The sequence below is a fragment of the Chelonoidis abingdonii genome, chromosome 5 (assembly GCF_003597395.2).
Source record: "Chelonoidis abingdonii isolate Lonesome George chromosome 5, CheloAbing_2.0, whole genome shotgun sequence".
In the NCBI taxonomy this organism is placed as follows: domain Eukaryota; kingdom Metazoa; phylum Chordata; order Testudines; family Testudinidae; genus Chelonoidis; species Chelonoidis abingdonii.
In genome coordinates this window covers 64,943,135-64,969,406 of record NC_133773.1, presented here as the reverse complement: position 1 = coordinate 64,969,406, position 26,272 = coordinate 64,943,135, and the positions used below count along the sequence as shown (strand labels likewise).

Below are 26,272 nucleotides of genomic sequence, written 5' to 3'. Positions count from 1 at the left end.
GTCCTTTCTCAGGCAAAAGTCTCATTCATCTTCAGTGGGAAATTTTGCCCGAATAAAGAATGAGTAAAAATTCAACCCTTACCTCCCTACACTCAAATCTGCAAGTAAAGCTGCCTCTTTCCATGTGGAAGAAGGGCTCAGGCACTCATATACTCCAGAACCATACCCTCTTTCCATAGATCCAGCAGAGATCTTTCCATTGGTCTAGAGTTCTACATAAGGGGAGAAGGTTGAGAGTGGACAGGCTAGGGAAGTGGGGGACTCTCTGCAGCTTTGTGGCCCTTTTATATTGCTGGAGAAGAAAATTTGTTCCCTTGTTAAAAAAGACACTTCAGTATTTTTTCCATAGCCATCCAAACCACTGCAGGGAGTAATACTATTGTAAAATGGAGTGTTTGGGACAACAGCTGATTATTGTAGCACTACTGTTTCATAAGGAAGGGCTGGCCCTCTATTTTTTGTATAATAGCATAGTACAATAAGGTATATAACACCTGTCTTCTATAAAGATGAAGGGTCAGAAAGTGGCTTTTTCAATGAAAAACAAGTTTCAGATGAAAACAGAATATTGTTCTGCCCATGTGGGGCATCAGAATTTCTATCAGATTGTGGCCTTTGAATTTTAAGTCTCGGTGTTTCTGAATTTGGCTATGGGAGAGATTTTAATGGTTGTGCTTTAGCAGCACATAGCCTTCTGTGCCTCAGTTTCTCTATCTGTAAAATATGAGTAGTATGTCCCTACCTCACAATGATGCTGTAAGGATAAATTCATTAATAAATACAAGAGACTTCAATACTGCAGTGAGGAAAGCCTCATAAGTATATAGACAGGAAAATAACAGCTTGCCCAGTTGCTAGGCTTAGAGCTAAGGATTCTATTCTATTTAAGGTACCTAATTCAGACTTCAAACCACCAAATGCACTATCTGCTGTTTCTCCTACTTGTACGTATAAAAATTATATTCCAAACTCAGGGCAATACTATCTGAATTGAATGTATTATTGGGCTAAAAGAACAGGACCCAGAAATCAGATTATTCCAGATGATACTTATTGAATAAAGATCGTGTCACATATATGGGCCACAATTATTTAACCAGTGGGAATATTACCAATACTGATAGCATTCAGGGCAACCCAATATTGTACACTATCAACCCTTAGATTGTAGAAGTGTACACAGATTTTACTCATATAGCTTTCTAACACCCCTTCAATGTTTTCAGCACCAGACAGATATGCTTCTATAAATGTACCTTATCAGGATGTAATAAAATAAAATGCAGCATTTTGTAGCATATGGCATGTATGTCAGTGAAGTGAAGGACATGTCTGGCTCTTGGCTGCGGTAAGGCACTTAATTTGTTTCATAACACTTATTTTACCATATGGCACATCCTAAGTGGCATGCCACCGCTGAATTGCAGGTGTGTTACTTCACTTAAATCAATGAACCATGTTACAAAATGCTGCAACCACCTCTCCTAGTAGGATAAGCAATGTCAGTTCTTTTGAATCTCTCTAACAGTGTTGATCTACAAGAGCTGGAAGAAAACACTGCATTACATGGAGGAAATACTTGGTCCCCATAAACAAGAAGTCCAAGGGCCTGATCCAAAGTCTACTGAAGTCAAAAGAAACCACAGAGTAGGTAGGATGAATTTTAAAAGGTAGGTTTCTGCTCTGATTGTGTCACCTTATTTTACTTCTTTTTTTAATAAAAACTAATCCTAAACCACCTAAGGAAAGAGCAGATGGGAAGGCATGTCATATAGCATATGAAAATGAGTCATTCACCCCCTCTCCAGCTCTATGTATCAGGCCCCCACTATGGTCGCAGGATGGAAAGGAGCAGTCTCATGGTCCTACCTCCTCTCTGTCCCATTTCGGCTTGTGTGTGCCTTCAAAGTGGCATGGAGGGAGCAGTCATCGTGTTTCTTTTTCCATGTTCCCTTCATAAATACCCATGTCAGGTCTGGTCACCAACCAGGCTCTTGAATAGTCTCACTGAAGTCAATGGAACTACACAACTAACTATAGGTTTGCAGGATCAGGCGCTGTAATTCTGTGCATACAGTTTTAAATGAATCCAGACCAAAGCTGCATCTTTATAGTTTTTCCTTTACTAATGTAATTTACAGATTGCCAGGAATAGGTTTATGTTAAGACACTGATAAATGGCAGGAGAGGTCATGTATATTCCACCACTGTTTTCTGTCAAATACATACTAATCAAATACCTCATCAACAATTACTATGTATATTGTGTGCCAGAATGAAACAGATTTTTCACCTTCACAAGACATTTTAACCATATGGTTTGATCAATTTATATATAGATCTCTTCTTTAAGCAGAACGTTTTTGCAACACTTGTTAGCCCATATTGTTCAGTTGACTCCAACAGAACAGAAATAATTTTTTTAAAAAAAAACAACATTCCTATACTTATTTGAATAGCAATAGAAATGCAAATCAAATAAAGGTATTGTTTTTACAAGAGTCTGTAGTTGTACATATACATGGCAAGTGAAAAAATGTAAATTTACAAGGAAAGTAAAAAATACTTAATATAGGAAGAATATGGCCAAACATTGCATCAAAACTAGTATATTCCAACATTACCTGAACCCGGACATTGGTAGATTAACCTATGCAGATCATGTAATAGCACTGAAGTTCACACAAGGAACCAAGCTACTAGGCTAGCTTTGAATTTGAGAATCTCTCACACTAAAAATAAGTACCACAAAATAAAACAGTGTCCACCTGGGTCCAATTTTCTGCCTCCTGAGAGGTGTCTGATAGCCCCTAACCCTAGCTGTTGAGTTCAGTGGAAATGAGAGTGCTCAGTCCCACACAGTTAGACTTCAGTAAGCAGGTGATCACAACATGATTTTAAGGGGCACAGTGAGAGTTATGGCTTTGCATCTATGGAAAAGGGCTGTATAATTCTATCAGCATATGATTGGAGAATTGGTAACATTTCACACCCACCGTGCACAGGTGCAAATGACTACACAAGGCATAAGACAGTGGGAAAAAAATCAAGCTCTATGTCTTTGTTACAAAGTTGCTAGTAAATCTCTTCATGCTATCATATATATATGTGAAAGATTTACTGGTAACTTTAGGGAAGTAAATTATCTCCTAAAACATAATGCAAAGAGAAAAATCTGCACAGGACATCTTGCTCTATTACTATGCAGCCAAAATTATTCATCGTACTGTAAAGAAGGCCTTGTTTTCATGACTACAATCTATGTAATGTTCATGCAGTGACTGTTTAGTATATTTTAAAAGTCAGTCAATCCTAATCTATTTACAAAGGAAAATTTGAGGAAATAAACCTATTTCCACTCTCTATGAAATGCTCTAGTCTAGATAAACAGAATTATGAAATACAATATTGAATATGCCATGTTTCACTGTGTAGTTTCTAACACCAAAGGGAGACACAATCTTTTTGTGCTTAAAAACACAAACCATCTTACACTATATTTGTTGCCTGTGTCCAGGAAAGTGTATAAATTGTAAAATTAATCTGAAGGCTGATTAATTCTAAGAAACATGTGGATTATTTAACCTGAGGTAATACAAGTACTTGTGCTATGAAAAAAATTGGAATTATAATCCACAGATAACAATATTGGAATAGATGAATAATATTAGAATATATGACTAATCAAAAGAAATATTCACATGTAATAACAGACATTTGTAATCACTTTGAGAAGAGGGGGACTTCACATCAAGAAACTCTTCTGACAGTAAGGAGTTTAGTATGGCTCATTTTCCTGTTTTGCCACTCCTAACACAAAAGTATGGAAGATATATGACCTCATTTATGTAAATCTAACTATTCTCAGCCTTCCTTGACAAATTCAAATGACAACCATGAAAGTCAAATTTTGAGCAAGCATGTGCTAACTACCTTAGGCAAAGTCCATCATCAAACATTATTCATACTTAATTTAAAAATGTGACTTGACCAATGTTTGTTTACCACACAGATTGCATTGAAAAGCTTTCTTTGACTTAGATTTCATTTTTGGAGGCCTTAACTTGGAGTGAGCTATTATATTAAAAAGATGCTTTGAGGAATGGTTGATTTATTCCATTTTTACTTTCAATCTCTCTCCCTTCCCTACCCCCGTTTCATTTTCCCTCCTCAATTGTTGTATCCTTTCCACAATTACCACTGTGGGCTCTTCACATTTAGCTAGAATAAATGTTGATTTGTGGCTCAGCTAACAGCCAGCCTTGTGGTCATAGCCGTTAAAGATGGGAAAGAATGTTAGGTCTTCTAGTCCATTCCTCTGTCAGTGCAGTACTCTACTTTTGACCAAATGCACCACTATCATCATGTGCTTGGCAGGTTTCCATTAGGCTAAAGAAGTATAATCTCAAACTTCAGTATCTACTTAACATGACAGTGCTTAACTCTGAAACAGTGGCATCTGAATACAAGCTTATAGAACTAATCTATTTCTATCTTTTTTTTTTATTACAAGCACACATTTCCCAAAGCAAATGATTATCATTAAGCCAATTTCTATTTCTGATAATACTTTAGAAAAAAATCACTGAAATCTTTGCACTGTCTTCTAACTGGAGACCTCCGTACGTGGCCATGCACTGGGTGTTTTGTAAAGAGACCTTATAAGAAAATTATTATTATGGTTTTGTTGCCCCTTTGCAGAATTTCTAGTGGGAGCCAAAATTGCTAATGTGGAGTCAGATATTTTCTTGGATTTGTTTATTTACAAAACATACATAAATTCTGTTTCCTTGAACAGAGATGGAGCAAACCACATGCAAACAACTTCATGCACAACTAAAGTAAAAGCACCTTTGGCCAGCCCTCAGAAGCAGCTGTCAGGAACTTCTGTCTCTCTCCAGGGTCTCACACAAATCTAACCTAACAAACTGTGCCCCATTTCCTTCTTTAGCCTCTGCATGTTTCAACTGGGAAACTGAACAAACATTCAGTCTTTCTGTATCTCATAATAGTATTCTCTTTGTCTATCTTGTCTATTTAGATTTTAAGTTCTTTGGGGCAGGAACTGTCACTTGTGTGTCTATACAAGCCTCGTTCAATGGAATCCCAATCTTCGTTAAGGACCTGTAGGGACTCCTGTAATAATAAACTCAAATCTAGGAAATAATTTAGTAGGAACTAACTCTTATTTTATATTAATTGTCCTACTATGATACCACTAGAAGAGTTACACTTCATGATATCTTTTCCAAACACAAAGTAATAGCTGGTAATTAATTTCTTCCCAGTATTTAAGTTGCAGACTTTTGGAGCAATGGGTGAAACAGTTATAGATTACTGTTCCTGAATATTCCTGGGAAAACATCCAACTTAATTATATAAGTGGCAGTTAGTTATGCAACTAAGAACCCCTCAAAATGATACATAAATGTAGAGTGTAAAACTAGGATCACACCTAGTGTTCTACCCTGCCTTTCTATTTAGGGGCAACACTCCCATTGGCATTAATGGAACATGCCCTCTTGGAAAATGGAAATAAATGGCAGAGCTCCACAAAAAGGCCAAATACCAGCCCGCAGTATGCATTTTAAGGTTGATTCTGATCTTTGTTAATGTCAATGACATTTCTGCTAATTTACATATGTGTGAGTTCAGAATAAGGTCCCTCAGTTTTATGGCCAACATTACTAATCTATTACTGGTTGGCCAAAGATTTTCTTTAGCTATTTTTCTGCCCCAATGATTGCTGTTTTAGATTACAATGTAATTCTGAGGCAAAAAATCTTGGTTAAACTGGAATTAAGGGGGAGTCAAGACACCAGCACTTCTGAAAAGATTTTAAAGATTTTTTCAATTCTAAGGAAAAAAAAAAAGTCCAAGCAGCACAGAAATTCAAAGTCAAGGTTCTACCTTAAAAATGACAAACAATAACAACATAAGTGCTCATCTCAATCTCTCTCTCTCATACACACATTCACACGCCCACACAGAGCTTGGCATCAAAAAAGCCTTTAAGCCTGAATCTCCCAAGCAAATCCATTGTTTTGCATCTTTCAGGAGTGGAGGAGGATAATAAATTCCAAAATAAAATTATAGATCATTGGGATAGCTAAATCAAAAGTTCCAGCAAAAGGCAAAAAATAATTTCCCCATACTTGCTGGAATTTAAAAAAGACAGTATTAATCTCATATAAAACATTTCACCTCTCTGTTAATACACTGCAAGGTAAAACACAGCAAGGCAAACAACAGAGGTGGTCTCTAAAAATAGTGATACATTTGTTTCGGTCAGAAAGAGGATCATGTCTACATCTTAGACATGGATTGAAATTGGCAGCTCTGGGGTTCCTAATGCCACCTGAATTCATTGCTAGAAGGTAACACTAATAACGATTCCAGAAAAGCAAAGGAAAAAATTCATCCAGTTTCCCTGAAGGAGCCATCATATTGAATTCAGAATTTTTTGTCATAAAAGTGAATCAGATTTTCTTGATGACATGACAACTTTTTTCTTCCCATGGAGTCAGTTTTCCTTGCATATTAGCAAAACTAAAAATTTATGCAACATATCATGGAATATTGCTTCTACAATGAGATTTAATAAACTATTATTAAAGAAATGTTGTGTCCTATTTTTGTGCTCTTTCTCCATTATGATAAATGTAAAGATAAATCTGTTAAATACGTTTGTATTTTTGTGATTGTTTCCAATAATGTTTACAGGAACACAGAGACCAGAACATGCATATTGGCCAGAGCTTCTGATGCACTTGAGCAATGCTTAATCATGTAAAGGGGGTGGCGGAGAGAGATGGCTTTGAGCCACTTTTATACCCCTGATCCCTAGAGTGGCTAGGGGCTGGCTTGGCTGCCAGCACATTTTAGAACAAGCTGCCCTTCATTGCATCAGGATGTAAAGGGTTGCCTCCCTAGGGGCTGTTATGACAACAAAAATGGACAGAGAATAGTATGCCACTCCAACATGTCACTCCCTCTCCCCTGCCCTTTGCACACCTTTGACACACCTCCTATGCTAGTGGGAGAGGAACCAGGAGGAAGTAGCATACAGCCAGTTAAGCTTTGCCAGGAGAATCCCTAGTATACTAGGGGAATCCACATTACAGATAGCTTTAAGTGCCCTTAATATCACAGGAATTGTGCAAAAGAGACTTAGCAGGACTAAGGATCTGACCCACTATATACTTATGTTTACACACAATATGTTTTCAGCACTCGTTTGGATAAGTTAGAAGAGCACTTCAACCTCCCTGGCCACACTATAGCAGACCATAAGGTGGCCATCCTGCAGCAAAAAAACTTCAGGACCAGACTTCAAAGAGAAACTGCTGAGCTTCAGTTCATCTGCAAATTTGACACCATCAATTTGGATACACCATCAGCTCTGGACTTAAACAAAGACTGTGAATGGCTTGGCCAACTTATGCACGAACCAGTTTCTCCTCCCTTGGGTTTTCAGCCCCTACAAACAGAGCTAGAACAGGCCCTCATCCTCCATGATGATTGAACTAACCTCGTTATCTGTAGCTTGCTTGCTAGCATATATATACCTGCCCCTGGAAATTTCCACTACATTCATCTGACAAAGTGGATATTCACCCATGAAAGCTCATGCTCCAAAATGTCTGTTAGTCTATAAGGTGCCACAGGATTCTCTGCTGCTTGGATAAGTTGGTTACTCATGAATGGCACAGCAGATAATAAAGAAAACTAATGAAAAATAATCTGATTTCTCACAAGTAAATTTATCCTAACTTTTTACCATCTCACCCCATCACGTATTCTCCATGCTCCATATATGCAATACACCACATATAGTATCATGGACTCTTTTATATAGTATAGACAAGAAATTTTATAAATATTCTAGAACATTCTTTATTGAAACTTTTTTCCTCCAGGTTTAAGGACCATAGTTCCAAATGGACTGAGCTGAAAGGGAAGCCATAATAAACTTCTAAAAGACTAATAACTACCTTTAAAATAGCTTTTCAAAACCTACAGATGTTATTTTAAGATCCAAATTTTCGTATCTTCTAAGACAAGAATTAAGCATGGTCTGTCTTTCTCAATCTTATAAAGCTCTCCTTTCCACTCCTGCAGAGTTGTGAAATAACAGAACTTAGGGTTTTCTAACTGAATAAGCAAAAACTCTCAGAATATGATTCTCAGTGTAAAAACTACTTATGCATACAAATTCAAAATTCAAATTATGTCAATATTAACTTAAAATTATGTTTTCTTGAACATTTTTTCTGTACACATCTGCTAGAATACTCACAGACGTTGAATAAAGGAACACTATGTGCCCTCAGGCACCACTTACACCCTCAATTAAGGCAAACTACTACTAACACTTGCATACCAAATACACAAACATTTGTACAATTTGGCAAGTATGGAATTCTGGCAAACAGTTTTTGCTCATTCATATATCTACCAGCCTTTTTCCCCTTTCCTTTTTTGTCCTAAACTACCCATAATTGGGCCTTGTAAACCCTGACTAGTTAATCTGAAGAAATACACTTTCAGAATACTTTCAGAGAGAAGGGCATATTGGGATCTTCTCTATCTGTCAGACATAGCAAATAGAATTGTCCCTAACCAAAACACATTTTCAAATCTTCAGAAAAATTAAGTTTGGGTTTGCTATGAAGAATGAACAGTGGTTTAGGGGAATTCTTATTGAATATTTAACCAAATCAGATTGCACATCCTCAGTCACTGTTAAGTGCTGACATTATGTTCTGCCCTGTACAACACAGAAATAAAGACATTGCACTGGACCATGGATTTTACACTCTGGATAATTTTCGTTACTGTAAGTTTATGCCATAGTTCTACTCAAACCACATGCATGCAGCAATTAATTTCCCCAAGCATTCCTCATGCAAAGCTGTTATTTAATACAAAAAAAATGTTTTCTATATACTTTGTTTCTCATATTTGTGAATGTGGCTCAAAACTAGATTAAATGTTTTCAGACACATCAAACAGCTAAAATGGATGGGAAAGTATGGGCCAAATCCTGCAAAGTGTGAACTTTGGCAATTCCCACTGACTTCAATTAAAGTTGTAGATGCTTAAGACCTTTCAGGATTTAGTCTGTGTTAGTTGTCAAAACTAGTTAGATCGAATAAATCAAACTGTTCCTGAGGGTTGCATAAGATTTTGTAATCACGGTGTTATTAAACTGCTTGTAAAAAAAAAAAACAACTTTTTTTTTCTTCATTTCCTCTTAGGTGACAAATGACTACAGTTATTCACACCAGCTTCAAATTGCTCATTTCTTGTGCTGTGCAAGAGAGGAATATATTGTGCAGGGAGTTTGATCTGATCATATCCATTTGTTGTTATTTTAAAACCCTGCTAAATTTTCTATACGGCAAATGAAAAAAGAGGAAGCCATTAATACTGTATTCTCCTCCTCTGCAGGAAGAGAACAGGAGCATAAAGTGGGATGTAACTTGCACCCTTTGTTTCCAATCATCCCAAGAGTAAAAAACCTGTCCACAGAGAAAAATGCCCTCAAAATTGTTTAACTCCCCATCTGGGAATGGACCACTTACACGTGCGCATTGTTGATTGTTGTGTGGATACACAATGAAGATCTTGCATATTGTTGATTGAGTTATAAAGCGAGCTATGTCTATATGAACAAAATGTACAAAACAGACAATAATGAAGAGAAAAACACTCCTCTTATGCCATCAGATACTTCCCCCAACCACGAAGGTCAACTATACCTTATCTGAGCTGAACTTTGTCTTGGTTTCAATCATCTAAGAGCCAGATTTGGCCAGGCACTGGTCAAACACTGATGCTAAACTATCCAGATCTGGAAAAAACAAGGAAAATCTGTATATCTTCTTCACATTAAAGGACACCACACACCTAAATTTCCCTACCACCTCCATGCTGACACTCACAGATGTTGAAAGGAGGATGAGAAAACAGAGCCTTGCAAAAACCACTACAAGAGCTGCTTTGCAGGCAACTGCACCAAATCATCTTCTGAGATTGACTGAAGAGAAAAGTATATCTACCTCAATCAAGGTAGATCTCTTCAATCAAATGGTTACAATTATTCACAAAGAAGATGGACTGGGTGGAAAACCAATCTTCATGTACATGTTCCTTGCTGAACTTGACCTACTTATCATTATTCGTCCACATCAAAGCCCTCCTTTGTAGTGAAGCCTATCAAAAAACTTGACAGCGGTTGGTGCACTGAGACCACAGCCCATCATGCTGACCAATACTGTTGCCTTGTTTCTTTGTACTCCCTCACCTATCTGTTTATATCCATCTGTTTTCTCCTGTCTTATACTTAGATTGTAAGCTCTTTTTGTTCTGTGTTTGTAATGTAGCACAATGAGGTCTATGACTAGACTCTTGATCCATAACTAGGACATGTAGGCATTATGGTAATACAAATAATTAGTAATAATAATTCAGAGGTTACAGTCTAAAATCTCCACTAGTACATCCAAATGTTCAGTGAAAGAATCTGGTCAAAACATCCCTAGAAAAGATATCCCTTCAGCCCTGGACCAGCCTCTACAATGGCGGCCATTCTAGATTGAATCCACAAAGTATAGTAAAGGAAATGGAAAATTCCTCACAAAAGGAAAAACTACTTCTAAGCAGAGATAGCTGAAAATTAGGAGGCTGTGCCACTTCTCTCCGGCCGCTGGCTGCACGGCTTCCCCTGTTCCTCCTGAGTCCTCCGGTCTGTGTTCACAGGGCCGCATTCCAAAATGAGCTTTAGAGCTGCAGGCCAGGGGCCCGGGGCCCCCTTAGCCCAGAGCCCTGCAGCCCCTAAAGCCCCTGCATTCTGGATGGCCCTACCTGCCGGGGGGGAGGGAGGCAACTTCCTCGCTGGCTCGCTCGCTCACTCCCTCCCAGAAAGTCCTAAGCGCTGCCACACAGCTGTTTGATGGCAGGGGAAGCGCTGGGAGGGAGGGAGGAAGGGAGGAGGAGGAGGAGACAGAGAAGAGGAACTTGTGCAATGCTCCCTTGTAAAGTCAGTCAAACAACATTATAAGGGAGCATTTCGCAACTTTAAATGAGTATGTTCCTTAATGGAACAGTGACATAACTTCGAAACAATGTTAAATGGGAGGATGGTAAGTAAGGAGTTACTGTAGCTACTTCTCTTTCCACCTCAAAACAGGCCACTAACTGATAGTTGATGCCATGCACTAGTGGGCTGAAAAACTTCAGCAATTCAATAACAGTCATTTAAATTCTAGGATTTATTTGATAAAAAAGCAACTGAAAGCACTACCTAATGGACTGCTTTGTTTTCTGCTTTTCATTCTTAATATTTTAGAGTCAAACCCTTTTATTTTTCAAACCATTTAAAAGGAAATAAAATCAAACAATTTGCTCCCAGGCTGAAATAACTTTATGCCCAGTTTCAGCCTGGGTCAAAATTTTAACTCTTTATAAATAGAAATTTCTAATAAAAATGCTGAGATGACATTCTTAACTACAGTAATATGAGAAAATGCAGTATCACGTAACTGAAATTCAATCAGAGACTAAAATGAAAAGGTGGGATAATATAGCAACTAGACTTCATCAGATGCTGGTTATTGTGAGCATTTTATGTACTGTCTCAGTCATAGAATCCTTGCCTCGAGTGGACTTGAAGCTGGAGTTAGGCTGATTTGGCTTTATCTATGGAAGAAACTGCATTTATAAGTTTTCAAGGGTGATTCAGTCTACTGGTAAACAAAATAGAAACGGTGGCACAGGTTTTCAAGAGAGTCCAGTGTTCACATAGACACCAAAATAAGTAGCCATATTTTCAAAATTACTCAGCATGTTTGGTGCTGAGTTCTTTTGAATATTGAGCCATGAATGTCACAAAGAGAACCTGCAGAGTGTGGAACTCTTGAAAATCTAGCACCAATTGCGGATTCTGAAAATTTGAAAATCTGACCCTACATGAACAGTTTTACTGACATTCCCCTTACACTGCACATGACAGGTAAATACTCTCATGGACTTCAGTGGGAATTTTGCCAGCAAAAGGATCATGGGATTAGACCACAAATAGGAAATTGCCATTTTTCTCTTCTTTTCAGTATCTAAAACAATTTAACTTCAGTGTTTAACAAATAAAGATACATTTCTGATGTGCACAATAGGCTATTCACAGAATAATTCAAGTGGCAATTCAGTTGTAGGCACAGCACCATCAAGCAAACGTCCAAGAGGATCCCATGCCAAGTTAACTCTGTTAATATAGAGCTGAACAGTCTGGTCTTACACAGAATGAAGTTATAGCTTTGTCCTGAAACAGGAAATTTCTTATGGCCTGATCCTGCCACCTTTAATTGCATTGAATATAGTACCTTAACCCAAAAAGCAATCTCATTAATTTCTATAAGGTTGCCTGTGGAGTAAGATGATATTCAAAGTCACCTATTGTAGAAGAACTGGACCCTTATTTTGTAGAGAATAATTCATATCCCTTGGTGAAAGTCTTTTCTTTGTTACGTCTTTTTGTACTCTTTACCTAGGCATACTGAAGACCAATAGAGTTACACTGTCTGAAACAGTGTAAATGAAAACAGAATCAGGCCCCAAAAGCTTTACTCACTGACTTCATTCTCCAAATGGAAACTTTAGGGCACAAATTCACTTCTCTTTTAAACTGACCCATGTATAGGTAAGAAAATGGTTAAAGTTTCTTAAAAGCATAAAAATGTCAAAGCTGTATTTAAGGAAAAGTAAAAAAAAAATGAGGATGTATTCCCCTTGATCAGTGATTCACAAAGCATCTTTGCACCACAGACAAAAGATACATGAAGTGTAGATATTAGAAGTAATACTTAAAACAGCATAATCCATATCACTGTAAGTACACATTACAAATTAGAAATACAGTGCAGTAAATGGAGCTACTGATGACACAGTATGTATTATCTTAACAGGTGATTTTTTTAAAAAAATATGCATTTACTATATTTGCCTAGTTCTTTTCATCTCTCCTTTCCATTCAAATAAATTGTAAAGCATTACTAATGGAATTCCAGACTGTTTGTTTATCATAAAAGTACCTTTTCAATTTTAACTAGCTTAAAACTAATATGTATTTGTAACCAATGCACAATTTGAATTAACTTTTTAAAGTAAAACCTGAAGGTTTTAAAATAAAATAATAATGCTGATACAAAACACATTAATTTCAAATAATGTAAGACAGATTTCTACAACAGCAAACCTTCTACAACACTGAAACCAGATTTCAGTAAACTATGTGACACAAAAGAATAAAATCACCATGGGCAGAACAACTGTAGAAAACTACACGAGTAAATCCCTAACTCTTGGTCTTCTACAAATATAATTTCTCACAGTACTGTGATGTTAGCCACTGTATGCCAGATACCTAACTTGTGGTACCTATAGTTATCAAACAATTAAAAAATATAATATAATAATCTTTCAACTCAGGAGTTCTCATATGAGAATCACAATACTTAATCAATGTGTGTGATGCATTTACCCATTCCAGTCTTTTCTCAACATTACTTTGAGCCTAATCCTACAGGTTTTGGCTTCAGTGCCAGTGTCCACTATCCAAGAATGCAGGACAGAGCCTTCAGTATAAAATATTGGTAATTCATGCTCCCAGCTGTTTTATAGAGATGGGAAGGTTGACTTAAAATACTAATTTTGCTTGTAAGGGCTTTTGGAATCATCTCATTCAGAAAGTTATTGTGTGGTTTAAACAATTTTCGTCTTTTTTTTATATTACACCAAAGCCAAGTATTTACTTATTAGTTGTATTCATTTGACAAGTTTAGTATGGAGTATTTTTCCAACCATTTCAGTATTAAATAATTGGTCTTATCAGAACTTTCTATAAGGTCACTCAGATTTTACAAATGGTCTTATCATTGCATAAACCTTTTTCTGTCAAGATGTAGACATGACATGTTCTAGAACAGAGGTGGGCAAACTATGGCCTGTGGGCCACATCCAGCCTGCAAGACCATCCTGCCTGGCCCTTGAGCTCCCAGCCAGGCCCCTCTCTCACTGTCCCCCCTCCCCGCAGCCACATGGGCAGCACTCTGGGTCACAGGGTTGCCGCTCCTGCTGAGCAGCGCAGCAGTGTGTCTGGCTCCAGCCAGGTGGCATGGCTGCCAGACATGCTGCTCTGAGCAGCATGGTAAGAGGATCGGGGAGTTGAATAAGGGGCATGGATTCTGGGAGGCAGTCAGGGGACAGGGAATGGGGGGGTGGATAAATTTTGGAGTCCCGGGGGGCCTGTCAGGGGGTGGGAGTGTGGATAGGGGTCAAGGGATGGGGAACAGGGGTTGGATAGGTATGGGATCCTGGAGGGGCCTGTCAAGGGTGGGGGATGGATACGGTCAGAGCAGTCAGGGGACTGGGAGCAGGGGAGGTTGGATGGGGGGCGGGTCCCAGGGGCTGTTAAGGGTAGGGGGTCCCGGGAGGGAGCGGTTCAGGGACAAGGAGTGGGGGTGGGGGTTGGATGGGTCTTGGGTTTTGAGGGGGGCAGTCAGGGGGTGGGAAGTGGGAGAGGTTAGATAGGGGGCAGGGGCCAGGCTGTTTGGGGAGGCACAGCCTTCCCTACCTGGCTTTCCATACCATTTTGCAACCCCAATGTGGCCCTCAGGCCAAAAAGTTTGCCCACTCCTGTTCTAGAAGAAAGTTACTGCTAATTATATTAAGCATCCTGCTTGTGTACACATTTCGTTAATAATCTTGAACTAATGAAAAACATTTTCCCTCAAGAATTATCCACTGTGCAAGTAGAATTGTAGCTGTTTTTAATTCTCAAATATATCTTTATCATCAGAAATCTGATCCACTCTATTGACATCAGTAGTAAGACAATAATTTACGTCAACAGCTTTAGATAGGTCCTCAGTTCATGCAGGAGATCCAGATCACGCAAAGATTTGTGCACGTTTAACTTTATGCACTGTGAATAGTCCCATTAAAGTCAATGTAAATGAGTTATTATAGTAGTAATTCACACAATAAATATATTACTAAGTATAAGGAACTAAAATTAATTTTAGTAGTTATTTAATGACAAGTAAAATAATAATTAATTCATCAAAATATTTAGAGACTAGTCAAGATTTAATTGGTGAGTATCTCACGATTAGCAGTTAAACCTAACTCATTTGATACTTAATTACAATAAAACTATCTTCAGAAATATAAATAGGATGTATATTTAAGACACAAACAAGATTTGTGCAATAAATGCAAACATGCAATGAAAATCTGGAAAGTCAAGCTGTCAAACCAAAAATGTCACTTATGTGTAATTCCTCAACTTCTGGTTCATGGCTCTGAGTATGCAAATTTAAATATCAGCAAGAAGCAAACAGGCACAGCAGGGATGGAACTATCACAAGGAACAAGTGTCCTGGGTTTGATTTTGTAAGGCCACCAGCAGCAAGAAAGTACTTTAAAGGCTGCTAAATTTCTTGATATTAAGTGAGAAGGTGGAGGAGGGAGGGAGGATTGTTTGGGAATGTGAGAAGTGTGACAGTTCATATAGCATACCATCCACAGATATTTTTACATCATTTTATGGTAGATACAGTTTGGAGCTTATCAGTTCTAACTATAAGAAAGTTCCATGGCTTTCCTGTGTAGAGATTTGTAGGGGAAAAGAAATGAAAAAGAACTAACAGGAGAAACACGAACAAACCTAAGCATAACTATTGAACCATTTTCTCCTCTCCTTAAAAACAAAACCAAACCATTATTGTGCAATATATTTGCTTTTCGTCCAGAACATATTTATTCCACATAAACACAGATACATCTCTCCTGGCTTTCCTGGAATAGTCTATTTTTTAAAAATATATATATTTTTTAAATGTTTTTACTGGTGATGTTCTAAATGCTATTCTCTTAAGAATTCCATTTGTAGCATTATAGTACAAAACAGCTAGAAAACCAAATGCCATGAACACCTCTCCTTCAAAGCTGCTGGTTGATGATATAATGAGATTTATGCATGAATCAGCAACTCATTGTCACAACCTCAGGGTGCAGTGATCCCTGCAGAGCTGTAAGACTTTATTTAAAATGCAAATGCTCAACCCCCTCTTGAACCAGCAAGATTAAACTTCCAAGATCGTATATATATTACCTCTGTGCCATGGCTACTTTATGAATAACTTGTTACTGTCATTGAGCTTTTATATTACCCTGAGAAAACTTCTCTTGAAGGGACTCAAATCTCTTTTTAATGTAAAAAAAAAAAATCAGTGTTCACAAAAAAATTGGTACTGTTCAGTGTTTGTAGGGTTAACAGGAAAATTGTCAAAGTTCATCACCTCAGCTGTTTTCTGTTTTGATGTAATTACACAATAGACTCTGTTCCTCATATTGAAGATGATGAGTGATTTCATTAGTTGGGTTGGGTTTAATTATACTGTGCTAAAGGACTAATAGTTCATTTTTCTGGATAACCTCCGGTTTTACCCTATAGATCACCGCCAATACTGTAACCTTGTCACAACTATTAAACACAAAAGCTCCCAAACACCAGTTTGTGGTGCATGGTAGTGACCTTGTTACTTTCCTTTCCCCTTTACTTCTTTCCCTGATTTACGTTACTGGAAACACCTATGCGCATCGAAATCTGCTGCTTCTAGCCCGCTTCCCCCTTAGGGAGAGATTGTACTCTCGCTCCTGAGCACCACTCACTCTTGTCTCATCCATGCAAGGGCTCCACAGCCCCTCAATGAAAACCACAAACCAGAGCCTCACCTCCGGCATGAAAGAAATGGTGCTACTCGATTGACACCAGCTGCTGAAGATTTGCTCTGAACTATTTGCTAAAGACCAAAATGAACCCTCCCAAACCACGGCTTGCTATATGTGTTACACAACGTAGTGCAACCTGTGCTACCCAAAGCAGAGCCTCCCTCCCAACAGATCTGTCTTTTGGTCATCATCTACGGATCAGAAGAACTCATTCACCAGACTGTCTGCTGCCAGTTTTGACAACTGTTAGTCGCGCATGCGGAAACGTAACAGTTTAATCAGTACTGCCTTATGTAAAAGCCACTCGTTCCATGTATAGACTCAGTATTTACATGCAATTAAATATTTTCAATAATACATAAGATCTTTAACTAAAAACACTTTTTGAGCACCCTGCGTCCTGGGTTTCCTTTAGCTATTTTGGGAGGTCCTTTGCTTACGGTCCATTATTAGGCGTTGACTTGTCTGAGTGCGTGCTAACTTTTGAAATGTGTCTCTGTTTCAAAAGAATGATTTACCAACATTTAAAATCAACACCCACGCTGAGTAAGACTCCCTATTCTCTCAACAATTTCATTTGGTAGGCGAGGAGTTGGAAAGTCTGACTGCCTGTTGTTGGAACTAGTCTGCCATCTGCTGGATGCTTAATCTATGTCTGACATTTTTGCATTCGGTCTGTGAACCTACTCTTAAAGGTGTAGAACTCCATTTTTGCAAGTACTGTGTAGAGCAGGGGTCAGCAACCTTTTGGAAGTGGTGTGCCGAATCTTCATTTATTCACTATAATTTAAAGTTTTGCGTGCTGGTAATACATTTTAACGTTTTTAGAAGATCTCTTTCTATAAGTCTATAATATATAACTAAACTATTGTTGTATGTAAAGTAAATAAGATTTTTAAAATGTTTAAGAAGCTTTATTTAAAATTAAATTAGAATGCAGAGCTCCCAGACCAGTGGCCAGGACTCCAGCAGTGTGAGTGCCGCTGAAAATCAGCTCGCCTGCTGCCTTTGGCACACGTGCCATAGGTTGCCTACCCCGGTGTAGAGTTTCTAGCGGTCAAAACAGCATTTTGTTTTATTCAGTCACTGCCATGACTACTTTGAATAGTAACAGTTTCTCCTGAATATTATTATTACTGAACTTTGGTTAAGGCATGGGCTAAACTAGCGAAAGAGCACCTCTGCTAAGCAAGGCTGATGAACTACCTTAAAATGACTGGGTAAAGATCCAGCAGCAGTTTCCGATATCAGTTTTATTTCACCTGTAAAATGCTTTGTAGGTCACCACAAGAAAGCAGTCTGAGAGAGAACGAGATACAGAACCTCAATACTCAAACAAGAACGAATTTCATAGGATGAGGCAGTGGAAATGGTAATGGGGTGGAGGGAGCTAATTTTGAAATGTTCAGTATCTCCAATTCTAAATGAACTGCTAATTTTATCTGCCTCAGCAAATACTGGTCTCCAGTATCCTCTGATGGCTAATCACAAACCTTTCTTGGATGGTAATCGAAGAAGTACTATTTCTAATTATTTTTAGTATGTGCCGCTTGATTCAATCCAGAACCAACAGGATGCCTGCACTAAACGGTCTCTTATGATAGATTTGAGAGATACTAACTGCTCTTACTTTACGCACTTTAGCTTGTCATGGACCGGGCTGTTATCCTGGACATCGATCTTCAAGTTGCTCGAAAATGGAAGTTTGGGATTTGGCCACACAGAGAAAGAAAAAGGAGAGCCCACGATATCCTCAGCCTACTGAAAGCCTATATCAGCTCTTTAATGACGTCAGAGCTTTCCATAAACCCCCCAGAGGTCCGATAAATGTTGTAGGAGTTGTCTGGAGGAAGATATTTAAGATCAAGAACGAGTCAGGTACAAACATCCAATGCGGTTTATTCAGGAAAGCATGATTCCTCCACTTTCTGGAAGAAATTTAAAAGCAGCCATGTTTGCCGTTCGGGATTGTTAGCAGCAGGAAAATCACTGGTGCTGCTTTAACTAAATCATAGTCAGGAGTTCATTGACTTGGAGTGGAAAAGCAAGAAAACACAGAACAATCATTCAGGCTGACCTTGAATTTTGTCAGGCCTAGGATTTTAAGAAACATCTAGTTCAGTTGACTAATTTCCAGCAAAATGTCTTGAAAATACTATCCAGAAATAATATTAAGTCCCTGGAGTCTCCCATGATATTTGATGAGCTGAGAAATCGTCAATTAAATAAACTGGGCAGTTCTCTCACGTTACAGTAAATAACTAATGCAATAAAATTATGGAAGTAGCTGGCTGTTGGAGGAAATCTGTGTTTTCCCCAGCCATTAGTACCCTTATTCAAAGATAACAGCAAGGTTTTTCTTTAAAAAGGTACCTTCTTCTTTCATTCCCACTTTTTAAGGACGTATTAAAAACGAGAGACCCTGGCTGAGTGTGCAGCCTACACGCAGAATTAAGGGAAACTTCATTGTGACCATGCAATGCTCTCTTAGTAGTGTACAATAAGGAACAGTTAGTTTCCCAAGCTAGTATCAATGTATGTTGCCCGTTGGTCCTTGTAAACGGTGTCTCTGCAGTGGGCTCATTTTCACTGCAAAAAGATGTGTTAGGAGAGCAAGACTGAAATCTGGAGAATATGTAGAAGCCTTTCGGAGCATGAGGGACAAAATACAGCTTGTAATGCTCCACCTGGACAGGTGTGCCTTTTTAGGGCTCCTGGATTTGTTACAATTGTCATTTTAAATGGTTGTTTGGGTTTTCTACTCTGTATCGCACGGTTTCCCCTTAAAGTTAGAATGACAAATTGCAGCTCTAATCCGCTGAGTCTGAGATGATTTTTCTCGTTAGGCAGGCGCCTAAATGGGAGTCCTCCCTGGTCCTTTTTTCTTTTTTTTTGTAAAAGGTGTTGCGCCGCCACTATACAATCAGGGAATCTCACAGGCCAGATGGAACGTTCATAATTCATTCCCAGAACATAAAAGCGCCTTTCTCATTCAAGACGCTACACAGGTTTAAACAATCCTCCGACACTGAAACAATGCAAAATATGGGCGTAAAACTATCCCATCGGAATCGGTGTGTACACGCATACACCACTAGATAAAATTTGCAAATGATGCTATAGCATACGTAATTGCAAAGCACCTTACTCGAGGAATGGCTCTCTCTTTTCATCGAACTAAAATTAAACCCCTGACTCCAGCTATTTTGATCTACCCAACTAAAAGGATGTATTTGTTACACACACAGGCAGATTTATGATGTTTTCTTGATGAAAAACATCAAGCCTCTGCCTGAGTGATTGTAAAACTGGGGGATGATCACGACTCTCGCGTCTTACATGCTCAGTCAAAATTGTTAATCGTTCAATCAACCATTTCCGATGAGGTGATGTGGTTTACAACTGACGATGTTCGTAGGGACTTTTCAGTGCTGGTTTTACTGTGGTATTTTTCCGCGTGGCCCTGGCATTTTACCTATTGTCTGAGCCGACTGCAAAACAACTGAACACGGGGAAACAAACAGGAAATCCTGAGGATGGGAAGGGATGACAGCTGTTCTGGCCCTACGAAATTAGTATACAGTAGATCATAAGAAAACCCCAGAATCTGTGTCGGAAGAAAGCAGCAGTTTTCCAACAGTACAACCCTCGAGGTGGCAATGATTTGATACAGGGAGTGAGCGGGCTCCTTCTTAATGTGCATTTCCTCCCGAAAATACGTTCTCTTTGCTGATCTCTTTGTTAAGGTGCCCCCTGCCATCCTGGAGGGATTCCTCAGGGAGACTTGAATTATTGGGGTAATGGAAGGAAGGGGGAGCTTGATGTAATATGGAGAATTGCAAACAGTAAAATGGCTGATCCGTGTCTCATTTAGCTATTGATGCTCAGACCTGAGCGGATCCACTCGCGTTTGGCTTCTCCCCTCCCGATCGCCTGGCACATCCTGCTTTATTTGCCAGGGCACCGCTGTACCACACCAAGGCGAAAGCCAGGAACGCCGCGCAACTGAGCTAGCATTGCACAGCTTTCATGGGCAGCAGGCTCTCCCAGTTCCGTTACATTGATTAACTGGAGAGTTAAATGGATCTCCGCTTAACAGCTCCTAGCTAAGCATGGAGCGCTTAATTTGCTGAGCCTGCCTGTCCAGCTGGACAGGGAAAGCTAGCATATGGTCCCACGCCATGTGCAGTAAGCCAGGCTTATGTAATGCATGGAAAGAGCAGAAAAGGAACCATTTTAAACCAAGACCATGTGTAAAGCAGTGTGTGCCATCCGCGTCGGAGGCGCTCTTTGAGCCCCAAAGTCATCGCCAGAGGAGCACATTAGATGGGAGCGTTCCCTCCAAACCTGCCCCGCAGCTACCCAGGGGGGCAAAGCACTGCACAGCCCGCACACCCTCTCCTCTCCCACCGCCCCATTCCCAGTGCGCACGCGCCCCTGCTCCCCTCCCTCCCCCGAAGTCGAGAGAAAGGGGTCTCGGCGGTCTCACACCTTCCCCAGAGCAGCCCTGTCCACGGTTATTTGAATGACACGAGCATTTGTTACTCACAAGCATTGGTGACGGCGAAGCTGTTGGCTACCTCCAGGTTGTCGATGTGGGGCGTCAGCCTGAACTCTGAAGTGGAAAATTGAACCATCCCTACCCGAAATGCACTGTATTCCTGATCGGCACCCCTCGGAAACAACCCCCCTACAGGGAAACAAACACACATAAAATAGAACAAGAGACCCGATCAGTACTGCAAAGAGAAAAGCTTCAGGCAACAGGGGCACCCCCCTTGGGCATCGCACCGCTGGGAGCCACTTATTCTCCCTGCCAGGGAGAGGGGCAGCTACATGCACGCTCGCTCTGGGGCGGTGGAGCTCTTCTAGTCAGCTGTCGCGGGGGGGGCATGTTATTTGTCGGGAGCCGTTGGTTCTGCATCAAGCCAGAGAGATGCGAGTCTCTTAATAACGTGCATAGCTAACACAGGCAAACCGCTATCGGACCAGCTACACGATTTCGTTTCTGTTTAAGGCAAAGGGGGAACAGCCATCATTTCTGAAAGGAAGAGGCGTCATACAAAATCACACACACACGTGTGTGTATAATACATGGCATTCAGGGCTTGACAGGACATGAATACGCGAGCGCAATGCCAGCTGTGAATGAATGAATAAATAAGCCTTTCAAATTAAACCTCAATCCGAAAAAAATATCCTCCCAGGCAGAGACACCTACCTATTTGTATGCTGTTAGAATAGACCCCCCAAATCAGTCCCCAGAACACAGGAGCCAGGAAGACAGAAATATGCATAATCTTGTGCATTTCCATGAAAAGTAGAGCATCCACGAAGCCACAAACGATCCCTTTCCTCCTCCTCGTTCTTTGTCCGTTCTCGCCAGCGAATTAGATCCTCTGCAATGTTGGCCGAGGGACCAGACCACCCAAAGAAAGGAAAATAACCCCGAAGAGGCGGAAGCGGGAGAAGCGTTTGCACAAGGTCTGGCCCTTGTCCCGGCTCCAGAAGTAAGAAGGCTGCTTGAACGCTGCCGTGGTCCCAGTACATCCAGCACACGCACATGCACTCACACACTCGCACCCCCTCGCGCTAGCTCACAGGCTCGGGAGCGGGGAAGAACCTGGCGCGCGTGCGCGAGCAGCATACGCACGGGAGCGCGCGCCCACCCCCACTGTCTCTCCTTGCCCCAGCCTTAGAGCGCGGCTTGCGCTGCTCGCCCGGCTCAGCATCAGGGCTGCGCGGCTGCGGCTGCTTCCCGCTGTCTCGCCGGGACAGCGCTAACCAGGTGGCTGATGCCTTTGCGCACCGCGGACAGCGCCGCAGCAAGAGCAACGAAGCAGCCGCGGACCTACCCGCCGCCGGCCCCCAGTGCTGCAGGGGGCTCCTGACAGCCTCGCCTGGGGGCAGCGAGAGGCTCGCTGGCCTAACCGGCCCCCTAGTTGTGCTGGGTAAAGGGCTACCTTATCTGTCAATGGCTAGGTCAAGGAGGGGGGTGGGTGTGTTCAGCTGCGGCGGAGCACAGGGCCTCCTTTCCCCGACATCAGAGCCCTGCAGGCGCGTGGCGGCGGCAGGGGGAACTGCAGCAGAGCGGTTCTCCAGCCTGCTCCATGCGGGCCGGTTCCGGCTGGCAGCCGGCGTCGGCACACTGGCCAGAGCGCCTAGTGCTGCAGACCAAAGGGCGTGCGGCCGTGACACGGGATTCGGGCTCTGCCTCCCTCCACGCGCGCCAGGACTCGCTTGGTCTGCGGCAGGCGCGGTGCTCGCCCATTGGGGCGGGGGCACTAAGCGGCTCTGGTCAGCGGAGCCAGAGCGGGGGCGTCAGCTTAACTTTGGGCAGCGAAAGGAAACGGCCCGGACTTGCTTCCTTACGTGATTTGTTTTGTTTCAGTCACTTAGGCGAGGACTCTCAAGAGAAACTTAAGGGTGTTGGGTGCTCAGTAGGAGCTGACGCCTAATTCCCTTGGGCTTTTTGGAAAACCCTAAGCCTTCACTTAAAGATGAGAGACCCAAACATTATGGGCAACATTATCAAATCCAGGTGCCAATAAATGGACACCTCACCTCACTCCAAATGTCCGCACTTGAATGAGTGTCCTGATTTTCACAGATGTTGAGCACCTACAGCAAGCATCCCGTAAAAGATGGATTTAAGTGCTTAACTTTAGACTCTGGCTTTTGGAAGGTTTGGCCTAAGTGAATAATAAAAAAAATGGAGAGAAATCTCCATATACACAGTTCTCTCCATGACAGGAGAGATTAGATAGAAAGTAGAAGCGAAAAAGGAGGCAGAATTTTGTTTGAGGTAGCTCATTTTTTACTAGTTTTATCCTCATCCAGATCTTAACTGCATGAATGTTGGCTGTATCTGAAATTCAGTTATATCTGGAAAACCTGTTTTTAATTTACACGTTAATACTATTAAGTGGCTAAGGAAATTGTTTTATTTATGAATGCTTAGCCAAAGCTCAAATTACCAAATTTAATTTGCACCCACATTTATTTTCCAAAATTCACTTCACCTCCAATAGATAAATTTACAGTGAACCATAAGTGAACCTTGTTCAGTTTGCCATAAGAAGCTGCCCCCAAAAATATCTAATGTAAGAACATTTTAATACATACACTGCAAAGAAATTTGCCAATAAATGGTGAATAGTGAGTGCATTTTTTAAGTTGGTTCATATCACAAATAATAAGAGTGGGGGCAATTGCCCCTTCTTTGGAAAAATACCTTTCTGGCAAGGAAAATGCTGATGTTCTCCTGCTGGATTTCCTTTTGATTTTTTTATTAGATTCTGTGTGTGTCTCTTTTCCACAGAAGAATCAGAGCCTGCAGCTCCAAACTAGCAGTTGCTAGAGATCATGAGCAACTAAAAAAGCTTTACCCTGTCTAATTTCTGAGAAGTGCAGCTTCACTGCAGCCATGCTACTAGGGAATTCCTGTGGAAACTACTGGGATTAGGAGGAGGTTCCTCGAGATGGATGGGCTCAATAAATAATAATAATAATAAATAAAGCCTACAACTATAATACATCATGCCCAGCTGCCTCATTTGGGGGTGGGGTAGGAATTATGCAAGGCACACTATTCTTACTCTAGTGCCTCCCCATTCTTTATCTGGGTTGCCCCTTCCCAGTGCTCATATCATGTGCTACTTGAAGACGGCAATACAGAGGTCTAGGAAGGGGGTAGTAAACTTCACTGAAATGACCAGCCCTGCTGTACTTCACATCATCTAGGGAAAATGTGCATATAAATAATCCCTCTGTGCATATATTTAGAGGACTATCAAATCCACAGTCATTATGTCTGGTAAATATTTCAGGGTCAAAATGCCATACTACATTTAATTTTAGTACAGATATGTCGAGTATATCCCTCCAGTCTCAGGGATTAAGAGTTCTACTCTAAAAATTCATTGTGACACAAATTTGGCATATATCTTATTTTGAGAGTGATATTTTATGTTTAAACAAACAAGCAAACAAAAATCCTATATGTGAGTTTGAATTGCAAAATACACAAGAAAACAAACAACAGCAAAATAACCTGAGACTATTTTGTGCTTGGATAAAAATGAAATTTAGAATAAATCCATTATGTGGACTCATTGCCTTTACAGTTTGGAAAATAACTAAACTGACCAATACATATAAGTAGAAAAAATATCTATTGATGTGCACCTATATTTCTTTGCCAGAAATGTTGTACATATAATTTATGATGACACGTTTTATCCTGTATCTAGTAAAATGTTATTTTTATTTTTTATATCACAGTAACAATTAGGGGACTAAACCAAGTTGCGGTCCCATTGTACTAAGCACTGTACATTTATATAATAAAAGACAGTGCCTGCCCCAAAGAGGTTACAATTGAAGGCCTTGATCTGCATTGTGGGGGCTGAGCAGTCCACCTGTACGCTATGTAGAATAAAGGCCTAAAAGACAAGGAATAAGAGGTGGATGAAACCAAGTGGCAAGGGTAGAAGAGTAAGGACTACATAAAAAAATATTGAATGTTTAGCATAGATTGTATGCACGGTTCCAGTGTAATAACAAGTCAGTAGTAATAGTCTGTGTTATTGTAGAATTAAAAATAGTCAGTTTTTCTTTTTATTTCACTAGGTGGCCAACTGCAGAAAAATATAAAAGCCATTTGGCCCCATTCTCTTTTCAGCTCCACCCTGGTGAGCCCACTGACTGCAATTGAGGTGAAATGGTTCAAATAAGAGGACAATATGGTCCAATGAAACTGCAAGAAGGTAATTACATCAGACGTTACAAACAGACATAAAAAGTTATGCTGACAATAATATAAGGTAAATAAGGTAAGTAAGATAATATATCTCTCCATTCTTTTTCTATAAAAATCCTTAGTTCAGTGAAAAGATGCAAGACAGGCAAGGGAGAAAAAAAAAAGAAAAACTGGCTGATAATAAATTATGCTAACATGGTAAGAATAGACCATACTAATTAATATTATATTAAAAACCCACATAATATGACTGAGATTCATGTTCAGTACTCTTTGCACAACAAAAGGAAAAGGATTGCACGATAAATTGGGTGCAAGCAAATTATATGCATTTCAGTAGAGCCAAATGTAAAGTCATACATCTAGGAACAAAGAATGTAGGCCATAATTACAATATGTAGGACTCTATCCTAGGGAGCAGTAACTGAAAAGACTTATGGGGGTCATCGTGGATAATTCCTGAATATAACAAACCAGTGTGACATTGTGGCCAAAAGGACTAATGTGATCTCTGGATGTGTAAGCAGGACAATATCCAGTAGAAGTAGAGAGATATTATTTCTGTATTTGGCACTGATATGACCACTGCTGGAATAATGTGTCCAGTTCTGGTATCCACAGTTCAAGGATATTGTTGAAAAATTGGAGAGGGCTCAGAGGAGAACCACGAGAAAAATTAAAGGATTGGAAAACTTTCCTTATATTGAAAGACTCAAG

At 40.2% G+C, this 26,272-nt stretch overlaps 1 protein-coding gene across 7 annotated transcripts in view; it reads right to left on the bottom strand.

Annotated features, from left to right (window-relative positions):
* The window catches only part of GRIA2 (glutamate ionotropic receptor AMPA type subunit 2), a 124,124-nt gene extending 101,737 nt beyond the window's left edge, over window positions 1–22,387 (bottom strand). For 5 of the 7 annotated variants that reach the window (XM_032778556.2, XM_032778550.2, XM_032778553.2 and 2 more), the window contains exons 1-2: window positions 22,016–22,387; window positions 21,344–21,484 (exon numbers count right to left, since the gene is read on the bottom strand). In XM_032778556.2, the coding sequence (XP_032634447.1) occupies window positions 21,344–21,484; window positions 22,016–22,109 (235 nt within the window). In that variant the 5' untranslated portion in view covers window positions 22,110–22,387. The remainder of the gene's footprint in view (window positions 1–21,343; window positions 21,485–22,015) is intronic. The other 2 variants (XM_032778549.2, XM_032778551.2) reach the window with 1 other exon arrangement.
* Between the last annotated feature and the right edge of the window lie 3,885 nt (window positions 22,388–26,272).